The 14061-nt window shown below is 36.1% G+C and overlaps 2 protein-coding genes across 3 annotated transcripts; both read left to right on the top strand.

The window, feature by feature from the left end:
- The first annotated feature begins 111 nt into the window (after positions 1–111).
- Positions 112–7837, top strand: LOC108456874 (uncharacterized). The gene is given in 10 exon segments (XM_017755604.2): positions 112–376; positions 486–1165; positions 1168–2838; positions 3846–3975; positions 4082–4170; positions 5041–5279; positions 5784–5870; positions 6092–6191; positions 6294–6507; positions 6591–7837. Coding segments are annotated over 9 exon segments (3717 nt in total). The 5' UTR covers positions 112–376; positions 486–598; the 3' UTR covers positions 7211–7837.
- A 664-nt stretch (positions 7838–8501) lies between these two features.
- Positions 8502–11179, top strand: LOC108454872 (imidazoleglycerol-phosphate dehydratase 1, chloroplastic). 2 transcript variants are annotated; one of them, XR_008270601.1, is made up of 8 exons: positions 8502–8858; positions 8949–9070; positions 9168–9272; positions 9439–9531; positions 9822–9896; positions 10087–10145; positions 10329–10438; positions 10881–11179. XR_008270601.1 is itself a non-coding variant. In XM_017753474.2 (8 exons), exons 1-8 carry the CDS (start codon positions 8615–8617, stop codon positions 10906–10908), a joined length of 840 nt encoding a protein of 279 aa, XP_017608963.1. In that variant the 5' UTR covers positions 8503–8614; the 3' UTR covers positions 10909–11179. The 2 variants fall into 2 exon arrangements, 1 of the variants encoding a protein (XP_017608963.1); XM_017753474.2 differs by having other exon boundaries at positions 8503–8858; positions 10087–10149.
- The last annotated feature ends 2882 nt before the right edge of the window (positions 11180–14061 follow it).

The following is a 14061-nucleotide window of genomic DNA, read 5'->3' on the forward strand; positions in this document are numbered from 1 at the left end:
AGTGAAAATCGTGGGCCAGGCCTGACGTGCAAGATCCAAACGGTGTCGTTTCATCCAGCTCCCGGCTTTGTAACAGCAAGATTTGGAGGGAAAAACGATAACGACAGATTAATTAATCAATCAACAATAAATAAATAAAAACTAATATTAATTAATTAATTAATTTCACAAATCAAAATTGCTTTGCTTTGTTTTTGTTTTTGGTTTTTTTTTTTCAATTTTATATATACAACGGCGAAATTCCTATTCTCTCCTTCTCTCTCTTCCTCTTCGTTTCTCTCTCTTTTTCTCCTGTCGCTTTTTCGCCGGAAAATTGCGTCAGCGATCGCTGGTGAATTGCCGTCATTAAAAGAAAGCGTTTTTTATCTACAGCAAGGTATCATTTTTGTTCCAAGCTATTATCTCGTTTAAAAAATCTGAAATTTGTTTCTTTTTTTAAAATTCATTTTGGTTTTCTGTTTCTTTGTTCTGGGAATTCTTTATAGATCTGGCTGATGGGAGGGATTTAGTTTTGTTATGTTGTTTTTATGGATATTGTTTTGAATTTGTGATGAATTTGTGGGAAAGGATAGGAATTTAGGGTTCTGTTTTTATTTTGATGGAAGAGCGGATGAGATCTGGTGAGCATTCTGGGATTATGGTAAAGAATAGGAGCCAATCAGGATGTTTGATTGTAAGGAAGAAAGGTGATGGTTTGGGTGGGGGCGGCTCTGTGGGGATCCGAAAGGTTTATGAATCTAAAAAAGAGAAGAAGAGGCCTAGGATGATTATGAGTGATTCGGGTTCTAGTGATGAACTAGTGATGCCACCTCGAAGGAGGGCTGGGCCGAAATCTCCTCAATTTTGGAATGGTTCAGCTGTTTATGAAGAAAGTGAAATTGGTGGGAAGAGGAATAGAGAGGAGAAAATAAGGCTTAGTGAGGATGGTTTTATTGAGAGGAATGGGGAGGATTTGAGTGAGAGTGAGAGTAAGAGGAATAGATTAGATGTGTTTGACTTTGATGAGTATGACAGACTTGAAGAGGAGATGATTATGAGGAGGAACCGATTTAATTATGGTGTAGAAGAGATTGGAGATAGGAGATTGTTTGGTTCAATGCCTGCAGTTGCTCGTAGGAGTATTGAGAGAGAATGTGAGAGTGGTCCGAGCAATAATGCCTTTCTTGAGAAGAAGAAGAAGAAGAAGAAGAAGAAGAAGAAGAAAAAAATGATTTGTACTTTGATAAGAGTGATGGAATGAGCTGGGGTGATCATGATGATATTAGGAACAAGTTTAGGAAGGATAGGGATGGTGGTCGGCTGCATTACCCCTTGTTGAGGGAGAGGTATATGGCTGATTCAGATGAAGCTATCAGGGTTCAAGGAAAAAATGGTGTTTTGAAGGTAATTGTGAACAAGAAAAAGAAGATGGGTGAACCTCTGAAGAATGTTGATCGCTTGGACGCTGAGGAAGCCCGCAGTGATTCAAGGATTGATGATACAGTTAGGATGAACTTGCATGTTCATCCGCCCTTGTACTCTGAGACGAAAGTTCTTGAGGAACCCGTTTCACTTGCTAGGAAAGAGAAAAAGAAAATGAATTTACTAAAGACACCGGCAACTGGGAAGAATAAGGTTTCTGAATGGGATTCAGATGATAGCAATACATCTCTGCAGCTAGGATCAAAGAACATGGAAGCTTCTAACTCAAAAAAGAGGGTAAGTAGCAAAGAGGAAAAAACACAAATAGAGTCGCTTCTGCCTACCAGAAACAAAGAAGGAAAAATTAGGCGAGGATGTGGCACAGAGAAACAGAAATTACGTGAACGAATAAGGGGGATGCTCCAGGAAGCAGGCTGGACAATAGATTATAGACCAAGGAGAAACAGGGACTACTTGGATGCGGTGTACATCAATCCTGCTGGAACTGCCTATTGGTCCATCATCAAGGCATATGATGCACTTCTAAAGCAGCTAGATGAGGAAGACGAGGGCAAACCTGGTGGAGATAGTTCTGCATTTACCCCATTATCAGATGAAGTACTCAACCAATTAACCAGGAAAACACGAAAGAAGATGGAAAGGGAAATGAAAAAGAAGCAAAGATATGACAGTGAGAGTGAGAATGCACAAGAAGCTGTTGCTCGGAAATCTTCAAGTACCAGGCATGAAGATGAGAGTATGGATAGCGCGATTCATGAAGAGAAACTAAGTTCCTTCTTTAAGCCTGGTAAGTCATCCAAAAATGGTGCCTTAAGCGCAAACACAAAAGGTCAAAGTTCTCTTCATGTGCCTGATAGCTATGAAAACCCATCCTCTACATCCAATTCTCATCTTATTCGTGGAAGAAAAAGCAGAAAACTTGGCAGATGCACACTGTTGGTACGTGGTTCCAATGCAGGTCTGAGTTCAGAGGGGGATGACTTTGTTCCATATTCTGGGAAAAGAACACTGCTTTCCTCACTAATTGATTCTGGAGAAGTTGAGTTGAGCCAAAAGGTGCAGTATATGAACCGTAGGAGAACAAAAGTTTTGCTAGAGGGATGGATCGCTAGGGATGGTATCCATTGTGGTTGTTGTAGTAAAATCCTCACAATTTCAAAATTTGAGATTCATGCTGGAAGCAAATTGCGCCAGCCATTTCAGAATATATACTTGGACTCTGGTGTTTCTCTCCTTCAGTGCCAAGTAGATGCCTGGAACAGACAAGAGGAGTCTGAGCAGATTGGTTTCCATTCTGTTGACGTTGATGGTGATGACCCCAATGATGATACTTGTGGCATTTGTGGAGATGGTGGGGATCTAATCTGTTGCGACAGTTGCCCCTCAACATTTCATCAGAGCTGCTTAAATATAGAGGTATTTCTGCATTGTTTGTGCATCTGCTATACAGTGTTTTAATTTACAAATGGCGGTTGTTCCTTTGTTTTTTCTTTTTCCTACAAGTTTTACTTGTAAACTTCTAGGTCAATGCGTGCTTTGGAGTTGAAGAGATTTTTGTGAGTGTTGAATATAGGGGATACATGAGGCCAGGGGCAACAGAACTCTAGTTCAAGGATCTTGGGCACTTAAGTTTAAATGGACAATTTATTCATTTTCTCCATCTCTCCCCCCTCCCTGGCCCATGTCCAACCCTCTTCTTGCTCCCTTTTGAGAAACAGCGGCTGTGTTACTTGAATAGAGTCAATTACTCAAGTTAGATCTAGTATCCTGGTGTTAATACAATTTCTTCCTTTAAACATAATTGTTACATTTATTTTTAAGGTTTTAGTTACTGAGCTTATGGTTAGGGTCCTAAATATTTTTAGTGTCAAACAAAATTTAAGGATATTCTTAAACTTCCTTTGATTGACATTGGACATGTAATTTTAGGCGGACACATGAAGGCTTGTCTTTTTTCCTTTTTTTTTTTTTAACTTTAGAAGCGCACCTTTTCTTGAATTTTTTTTCTGGCTGACTTTTATTAAGACGTTCCTCAGTTGATATCAGCAATGTTTTGGTTCTTATGCTAGAAATGCTTGTCAGTGGCATAATGCTGTTCCCAGAAATGATTGTGTTGTTAAAACATAGTTGTAATGTTGTATGCATAACTTGTTTTTATCCTATTATTTAAAAAGCATTGGCTTTTAGTTGTTTTCCAAAAAATGAAGTGAAAAATGACTTCTCCTGGTCATATTATTTGCTTCTTCTATTTTTTTGAATCAGTTCTCCTAGTAGAAAGCTTGCTCTTTTGGACCTTTTGTGCTTGTTGACTGATACTGTTTAGTAGTTGTCACAAACTTACCTTCTTCATGCTAACTTATACTGCTTAGCAATTGAATACAAACTTAGCTTAACTTGCTTTTTATACACATACACTTCTGCAGTTTCTACCAGCGGGTGATTGGCACTGTCCAAATTGCACATGCAAATTTTGTGGTAATGGCAGTGACATTGCTCAAGAGGATGATTTAATTGATTATGCAATTCTCTCTTGCAGCCTGTGCGAGAAAAAATGTACTGTTTTCTTGTTTTTGTTTTTCTCAACTCTTGAAGTTTCAAGTTTCTGCATGGCTTACTCGATTTCTTTTCAGTAATGTTTTGATCATTTGCACTATTGCAGACCACAAATCATGCATGGAATTGACAGAGGAGCATCATATTGATTCCAACAGTTTAGTTCTTCCTTTTTGTGGGCAGACATGCAGAGAGGTAATATGCTTTTCTTCTATTGGCATTGTGATGCTGAATATTTTGTTTACAAGTTAAACCAAAAGTTAGGGGAAATCTATCGGAGAAGTGAACATGCCCTTTAGAAACCATCTTTAAAAGATGTTAAACCTGTTTTATATCTTGCATTATGTTGTAGAGAAGGCAGAATGTTTGTCAGAAAGTATTTTGGTTTTATTCATGACATGATGATATTGACACATTGTTGATATGCTTGTGGCTAACCAAAAATATTATTATGAACTCTATTGAGGATGAAATGTTCTTTGCATGTTATGTTCACTTTTTTGGTAATATTTTTTAACAGAAAACGGTTCATCTAGGGTTGTAATGTGTTTTCTGGTATTGTATATTATGGCATTTGACATTTGACGTTGGAATTTGTTTTTCTATTTTGCTCCTTAATCTTTTCATGCCTCTGAATCCCTCCTCTGTATTTGGGTATCATTAGTTGTTCTTACAAATGTACAATGTTGGTAAGACAACAATATTCCTGTGTCACTGTAGGTAACTGTAGAGCTGTTGTCATGAAGTGTAGTAATAAATTTCCTATATTTTGTATGCGGTGCTTCATTTCTATTATAGTATTATTAAAACAGAAAGGTTGTGTTTCAGGTGTGTAATATATGTTAATCTGGTAGATTTATCTTATGTTATATCATTTGATTAGGAATTTGTTTTTTAGGTTTTTTCCCTTACCGATTTGATGCATTCTGAATGCCTAGTTTCTATCTCCTCTTCTTCTATAGGGTTTGTTCTAGTTTGTGTTGTCTATTTTTTTTCTATTATATTATGAAGGGATGTCAGATATGTGAAGGCACATGTTCAGAAATGTGTTTGTTGTTCCTACAGCTGTTTGAGCATTTACAGAAGTATCTAGGGGTCAAACATGAGCTAGAAGCAGGATTTTCATGGTCTCTTCTTCAAAGAACAAATGCAGATTCCGATACAATTGCCAGGGCACTTCCACAGAGGGTGGAATGCAATTCTAAACTAGCTGTTGCACTGAATGTGATGGATGAATGCTTTTTGCCCATTGTTGACAGGAGGAGTGGGATCAACTTAATCAATAATGTTGTTTATAACTGTGGGTAAGCATTTGATACTGATTTTAAAGTGGTATTTGTTTCATTAGGTTTTTCCTTAATATTGGCATGTTGCTAGTAGCTGATTGCACTTGAATTACTTTGTCTTTTGGATTAATTTTTATTCTTAAGTATGAACATTTTATTATGTGTTTGCAACCACATTTATGATCCATTTATTGCATTTCTCGTCAGATTATGGATGTACTTCCGGCAAACTGTTTGATAGTTATACTGTGACGGTATCCCGTGTTTTTCTGTATTATAACAATTTTCTGAAAGGATCCTAGGGATAAACCTCATACTTAACTGGTTTTTGAACTGTAGTTTTACAGTTTAAAGTTACATCGAGCTCTTGTTTCTGTTATGATTTCAGTTAATATTTCTATCCAGTATCACTTTCTGCTTGGATAACATATCGAGTATTCTTCTGTACTCTGTTTGTTTGTACTTTTTGTCTTGCACATCAATTTTCTAACCATTTGCAAATGCTACTTTTTATCTTTAAAGGTCCAACTTCAACCGACTGAACTATAGCGGCTTCTACACTGCTATTCTGGAGAGAGGTGATGAAATAATTTCTGCAGCATCAATCAGGTACACGATTTTTTGGCATACTATGCTACTCTTTTCTCTCCTTGCAGCTATTTATCTTTGGTTGGGTGGATAAACACGGTGAGGACCAGAACCGCCTAACATGACATAAGACCCTGACTCCTGGAGTAGATATTATAGGTTCAGTGGGTTTTGATGCAAACATCTTGGTTATATCCTTCATATAAATGCTTACCAATTTGATGTCTTATTGCCCTGTTTAGGTTCCATGGAACTAAACTGGCAGAGATGCCATTCATTGGCACTCGCCATATATATAGGCGCCAGGGAATGTGTCGTCGTCTTTTCTCAGCTATTGAGTTGGTAAGCTGTGAGGAGTACTTCATATAACATATTATATTTCTGTATTATTTATTTCTTATTGTCCTTTAGCTTAAATGTGTCGTCATCTTTTCGTGTTTGGAGGCTCTCTGCTCTCTCAGGGTTGAGAAACTAGTCATTCCTGCAATTGCTGAACTTACACATACATGGACTTCAGTTTTTGGTTTCACTCCTGTAGAGGAATCACTCAAGCAAGATATGAGATCCATGAATATGCTAGTTTTCCCTGGTATAGATATGCTGCAGAAGCTACTTCTGGAGCAAGGAAACACGAAAACAAACTTGACTGCTGCTACAGGTTTTTAGTTAATGCAACCGTTGCCATTGTTTTAAGTTATGTTTATTCATTGCTCTTTAACTTGTCAAATTTTGTTCATGTAGGTAAGAAGCAAACTGAATCGGGATCTACGGAATGTATCGCACCTGAGGTGGCTAACAAATTTAAACCCAGTTCCTTGTTTGGGCATGATACTGAATCTGCAGCTGCAGATTCAGATTCCCAGTGTCCGAATGTTTCTATCAATGATACTTGTGGGACTAGTGGTTCCTTGGATGCATCAGTTGAACCTAATGAATCTGCGATGAATAGTAGACCTAATGTTAACCCTAGCTCAATCCACGATGCCGACGAGACAGAAATTAAGGCAGGATTGGATTCTCCAGCAGAAAATAATACTCAGTCTTGTATGAAGGGTATGGATGATACAAGCGTACGTGTTATTGGAACTCAAGTCACAACCTCTGATAACGGAACTGATTCACTGTCAGGGGACAAGGCAGCTGAGTCTGCTTCGGAGAACAAAAACCATGCGACCTCCTCTACAGACGATAGTGCAGTAGACATGGGAAATCAAGCAGTATTAGACTCTCCAATCCCAAAAAGTACTCCATCCTGTGCAGAGGTTGATACGGATGCCGCTGCCCTAGCTTCTACTTCTGATGTCAAAACTGAGCTCATGGTTGAAGAGACTATTTGTACCAATTCTGAATCAGGGGAATAATCTTCTGTCGATATCTCTTCTTGTTTTATGATGAAAGTCGTGACGCTCAAGAGAGAGGGGGAAAAGAAGATAGAATTAGATCCTTCTCCTGATGAAGATGACATTCAATCTTCAAAATGAAGTGAGAACAGTAATGTTCATCCGGTCGATAACGTAGCTGTTTCTGATGAACTCGAAGTCCGAGTTTGAGTTGAGAAAACCACCACGCTTGCTGATGATTCCTAGCAGAGTCTGCTTCCCCTGAGAAAATCATTAATCTCTGGTGCAAGTACACCCCAAGTTCTGATCCATCAGGTATGGAAAATAAATCAGCATTGGGTCTCTGGCAATCAAGATTCTACTTTCCGAGGAGCGTGATGTGTGTAATTCTTTTATAATGGGGGCAGCTCAGCCCCCCACTGAAAATCATTTTTAACTTTTTGGGTCTATTATGTAATTACCACAAATTTTAGAAAATAATTTTAACCTTTTTCTCTCCCACAAATTTTAAATTGGATAAATTCCATAACTGGTAATCAAGACTTTTTGAAATTTCTGTAGGGGGTATTTTCTTTCACGGGAGGTAATGGGACTTTGATTTGTTGGAATGTCTTCTTTATAAATTAATTTAGTGGCACAATTCAGTAATTTCATTTACTTTGTTGAGTACACTTTTAGATAAAATATAGAATTGTTTCAACTCATTTAATTAAGCTTGTTTTTCTAGTAAATAATTTTAATTTACTTCAAATTTAATTAATTATTATTGGCAAATAATTTTATATTAAAATTAATTGAGTTCCAATAAAGTTATGAAATACTTAAGTCAAATATTAAATTACTCTCTTAATAGCTCGATAAATACTTAACCAACTTTAGCTGAATTGTTTGATTTCATGCCATTGTAGAATTAGGTTATTTTATTTATTACCCCATTTAACTATTAGAATAGTTTATCTTCAATTTGATTAAATATAAAATTAAATAATCCTTCCAACTATGTTTGATAAATAATATTAATATTAAAATGTGTATCTTTTAAAAATTTAAATTTTAGTTTATATTTTTTATTTTTAGAATTTAATATCTCTATTTTTACATTTTAAAATTTAAATTCAATGTTCTTCATAATATTTTTAAATTACATAACTATTAAATGAATATTATTTTAAATGTCACAAAAAATAAAAATATTTAACAATGTCATACAATTGAAAATAAATTTTAAAATCTAGAAAGTAAATGACTAAATTTATATATATATATAAAATTAAATTCTAAAATTTAAAATATTTTAACCTAAAAACAAATATTAAGTTTTAGTTTGAAAAATCAGAATTAACGACGCCGTATCTGTTTTCGCCCTGCCATCCGTCTCTGTTTGTATTTTCTTCCCACTCCCCCTCTCTCTCAGAGCATCAACAAATGGAGCTTTCCATTTCTTCTCGCCTACTCAACACCTCCTCCGCCGCCGCCGTAACTGCGCTACTAAAATCCAAGCCCAGAGTTCATCATAGACATACCTCAATCCCCCTTCTTCCTCTCAAACACCCATTCTCCCCTCTCACTTTGAAACAAATGAGTAACAATTCCCAGTCAACGCTTTCTTGTTCCTCTCTTCCCCAAAACAACACCCCTCCTGCCCCATCTTCCCCTTCAACCGCATCAGGTAAATCAAACCCAAACCCCAAATACCATAAAGATCATTTCTTTTAATTTATCTCATCATTTTTTTTGAATCTCTTGGGGAGTGGATTAGGTCGGATTGGAGAAGTGAAAAGGGTAACGAAAGAGACGAATGTGTGGGTTAAGATAAACTTGGATGGCACCGGAGTTGCTAATTCTAGTACAAGCATTCCCTTTCTCGATCATATGTTGGATGTATGCTTCTTTGTTTTTTCCTATTTTCCCTTTTTTGGATTGAATTTTTTTTTATGAGGTTCTAATTGATTTACTTTCGTGGTTTTTCTAATCTTAGCAATTAGCCTCTCATGGTCTGTTCGATGTGCACGTCAAGGCTACTGGCGACATTCATATTGATGATCATCACACCAATGAAGATGTTGCCCTTGCTCTTGGGACGGTGTGGTTTTTTCCCCCCTGCATTTTACATGAATTTTATTACTGAAATCATCCAGGAAGAATGGACACCTCAATTTCTTGCAAGTTTTGTGAATATCATATTAGTTTATGTCAGCAGTTCAAGATTTTGATTTGCATTGCTTAGTGAGTTATCTGTCTCCTTTCAGGCATTGCTTCAGTCACTTGGTGATCGTAAAGGGATTAACCGGTTCGGTGATTTTTCAGCTCCTCTCGATGAAGCATTGATACATGTTTCACTGGTATGACATTGCATTGCATGGTTATTTCTTAAGCATGATCTTATGATTCTATTTGAAACTCAAAACTGTTGATTTCTGTTTTGACTCCAATATATTTCCTGATATTAGATGTATAGGTTCAGTGCTTAATCCTAAGGCTTAATCCTTGAACTTTATAATGTGGCATGATAATATGATGGTTCTATGAAATGTTATTGAATTTATGCGAATGTAACTCTTCAGAAAACCATGTTTCATAGTGAATGTTCAAATTCATAACGATGCTAATTTCTGTATTGTGTTTGTCCTAGGATTTATCTGGCCGACCGCATTTAAGTTATGATTTAAACATTCCCACAGCAAGAGTTGGAACATATGACACTCAGGTAATACCTCATTCTTCGTATTCTTCTGGTACAACAATATCTGTTTTGCCGACTACAGAGGAAACTTGTCAATGGGGTTTCATCGTTTTACATTCCTTTCTTAAGCGGGTAGCTTCCGTATTATTGCTTGTTTTCGAAATATATTGATGCTGAATTTCACCGACACATTCTTAAAATCTAATATTCACAGTTAGTGGAGCATTTTTTCCAGTCATTGGTCAATACTTCTGGCATGACACTACACATAAGGCAGGTAGTAATACGCTCATCCTTAAAGGAACTCTTGTTCCTACTAAATTCATGCTTGTACAAGTTCTTTTTCAGAGCTTTAATTGCTCTTTTATAGTACTGCTAAGAAATTTTGCAAGTAATTGAGCTTAAGCACATATGTTAGCTAATCAATCAGCCATATCGTTCTTTTCATATTTACAGCTTGCTGGAAAAAATTCGCATCATATAGTCGAGGCAACCTTTAAGGCTTTCGCTAGGGCTCTTAGGCAGGCAACAGAGTACGATCCACGTCGCCTTGGGACTATACCGAGGTTCGGTTCCCTGCTTTTCTCATCAACTAAATGCAGATCCTTATACTTATCATACCCTTTCTAAAGTAGATTTCCAGTTTTTAATAGTTAAGATAGTTATTATGTTGCATTAGTTTTTTGTTGTACTAATCATATATATTATAGGGGCATATTTGATTGATTTCAAAAGTAAATTTCTTGATTAAATGAGTTCATTGGTTTCAAGGAAGAATCTAAAGGGGCAGGCAGGGCTTTGTCCCCCTTGGATAAGATGGTGAAATTGTGTTTCTGGACCCTCTTGAAAATTAGCAATTTGATTTTTATCCTGACCCCAACCAAAAATTTCTGGCTTTGCCCCCGATTGATTTTCTTTAATTTATTCATAATTTCATAATCACATCCCATTTCATGATACAAATGTGCTTCCATTATTCTAAAGTTGTGAGCCATTTGCCTTATGCAGCTCAAAAGGAGTTCTATCAAGATCTTGATATTTTCCTTGGATGTTTATTTTAGTTTGAAGTTTTGGGTCTTTGAGAAATTAAGATGTGAGGCTCAAAAGTGTTGCTTTGGTTTTTTGGTTTTTTGGTTCCCCTCTTAATATTCCACGAACATGAATTTGTATTAGAAATTACAAAGTATTGTAATTGGAATTCCCCCTATCTTGTATGTCATGAATCATGATGATGAACTATGCTTTACATTTAGAGTAATTTGCATTGAACCAATGTTATGCTGGGCAGTTTATTTATATAAACATAATGGTTTTTTAAAGAAAATTACAAAAATACTAGGAAATCGGTATTATTTAGGAAGAGATTTATTACGCAACTTACACATTCATGGTGCGGTTAAAAAATAAATTTTATTAAAAATTCACATGGTTACAATGGCAAAATTAATTGTCTATCATGCTTGGTGTTTAAGGTTCTAAGTCTTAGTATAATTAAAATTTTTTATTAATTTATTGTATAAAAATATTTGTATATGTGAGGATAATTTAGTAATTTTATAACTGAATTAATGTTCGATTAATTCATAATGCTAATTCCGTAAAATATTTAATATAAGTATGGATAGATTAAGAATCACATAATGAGGGTAAATTATATACGTAAGCATAATTTAATAATTTCATCCTCGGTTGATTCACAATAAAAGATAGATTGATAAATTAAGAACCGAATAACCAGGGTTTTATATATATTTTTCTCTGGAGGGCGGAGGGAGAGTGGGCATTAGGCAAAGATCAGTCGCGCCACAGGAATAGAGGTTTCAAATAAACCACGTCTGACCTCATTAGTGGCTCACTTGTTTGGTCGAATGAGGTACAATTGCCTATAAATAGAGGCTGAGCCTGGCCACGGCCTGAAATTTTCTATAAGTTCTTTTTCAAGCCCATTCTGATCGGGTTTAGACGGGCTTAAAAAGCCCATTTTATTCCAAAAAAATAAGATATTTTTATGATTAAAATATATTATTTTAAAATAGTAATTTGTTGTAGTCCGAATGGAAATTGCCTTTTCCAAGGCCTGGTCCACCGGGCCAGCAGGTAGCCCAGGCCTTGTACATATCTAGCTGTAAAGGTATCATCAATGATATATGAGATAACGAGTTCAAGGTAGCATGTTTTAATATTATTATGTTTCTTTTCACATGGTTCACTTGAAATTGGGTGGGCATCTGTCTCTTACTGATAAAATGTTGATCTTTTTCATGCTTAGATCATTCACTCATTGTAGGCATTCCATGGTCTGTTTCTTGTGCTCAGATTCTTGCATGCTTAAATCATCCGTTGTAAATTTATAAAACCACTAGCAGCATATGGAAACCTCCTGCTCTTCAATCCAGGCATTATGAATAAATTTATCTCATTTTCATCTTCCTTAGAACTATGCTTTTCACCTGTCGAAATTCAAGTTCTAGATTGAAATATGTAGGTGGTTGGCTGGATGTGTGCATGCCATTGTGTTACTATTTGGTGCCAACCAGTGAATCCCAAATAAGTGAGCCCGTACATGTTTTGGCTTGCACCATGTGAGTGTTTTAACATCTTGTCAGCAGCCATTGTCTGTGCAAAAACCTTTTGAGGGGTCTTATGTTAGGAGTAGAAAACACGGTTACTAGAGTTGTCTACTGCTGAATCTAGAAGATGCTTTCTATGGCTAATATCAACCCTGGTAGAGAAGGTCATCTGGGTATTATAGTGGTCAAATCTGCCGGTGATCAGTCGGGCCTGAAGGATGCTATCAGGTTTGCTGAATGTTTTGAGAAGGAACCCCATGGCCAGAAAAGTTGGTCCCATATACAGCCATTGACACTAGGCAAGGAAGGATATATGATTAGTCTCATGAAGGTGAATGAGAGGACTGGAGAGAAAAAAAAGGACCTTTTATGGAATCTTGGAACAGTTGCTGGTCCAGATAAGGTTGATTTTGATATGAGGAAGAGGGGTATGATTGAAAATCAGAGAGTAGTAAATTCTGGCCAACATCGCAAAGTACAACTATTTAATCCTGTGAATAACTGGTCCATAGATTTCTATCAAAAGAAAACTGGTCCGTAGATATTCCCATTTCATGGTGCTGTAAGAAAATGAGTTTCTCGGTCGTGTTGTTTTAATGGATGACATTATTAGGTGTTAGACTTGAGTTGCCAAAAACATATAGCTCGTTTTATCAAGGTTAAGGTATTAGATCTTGGACTGTGAACTAGCAGCTGAGTCTGTGGAGATTTCGCAATTTTGCATATAGTATGGTGGGATTGTGACCAAAATCCTTTATGATATCTAATCAATTGATGACAGTGGCATGGTTAGCTTTACTACCACATGGCCTTTATACTCTTTTTTTTTTTGTTTTTTCAATTATCATGGTAGACATGATAATTTTCCATGTATTTATGTTGGGACTATGATATTTTTAAAAGTTATTTTTTGTGTATTGTGTTAAAAGAGTGAACAATAATGCAAATCAAGAGTTTAAGTTTGTCTTCTCTATTGTTTTCTTCCATGAAAGAAGAATGAAGAGCAGGTATGGCTTTGGTTATTGGGTGTTGATGCTTAGGATTTTTTTGGATGGCCAAATGGCTAATGGTTTAGGCTGATGATATGATCTGGCTTTGTTTGCATTGTACATAAAATCTATACTTTTGATTATTGTATTCCTATGCCAACTTCCATTCTTTCATTATTTATGAAGTAAATAATGATACTATTTATGTTTATTCATGTGAATTAGTAGTCCTTTCACCGTCATCCAGTCATTGAAATCAACAATGGGTGGTGGTGGTGAATGGATATGGATTTGAGAATCAGCAATGCCAATGAAAGGGGCAGGGCGGCCTTGAAAATGGGATCCTAGCACTAATTAAGGGCATGTTGTCAAAAAGCCTAGTAACACAAATACTAGCCAGAGTGGATTGGGTAAAAATCTTATATTGGTCTTATACTAAGAGTTAGATTGTATTGGTCTTATACTAAGAGTTAGATTGTATTTTGTCCTCTCTACTAAAAAAATGGTAAACTAATATTTGTACATTAGATCAAATAGTAAATTAGTCATGTTTAATAAAAATTTTATTCGTTTGTATTGTTAAAAACTGACGTGATTGATTAAATAATCATATACACGCCACGTGTGCTT

The sequence above is a fragment of the Gossypium arboreum genome, chromosome 9 (genome assembly GCF_025698485.1).
Source record: "Gossypium arboreum isolate Shixiya-1 chromosome 9, ASM2569848v2, whole genome shotgun sequence".
NCBI classification, from domain to species: Eukaryota; Viridiplantae; Streptophyta; class Magnoliopsida; order Malvales; family Malvaceae; genus Gossypium; species Gossypium arboreum.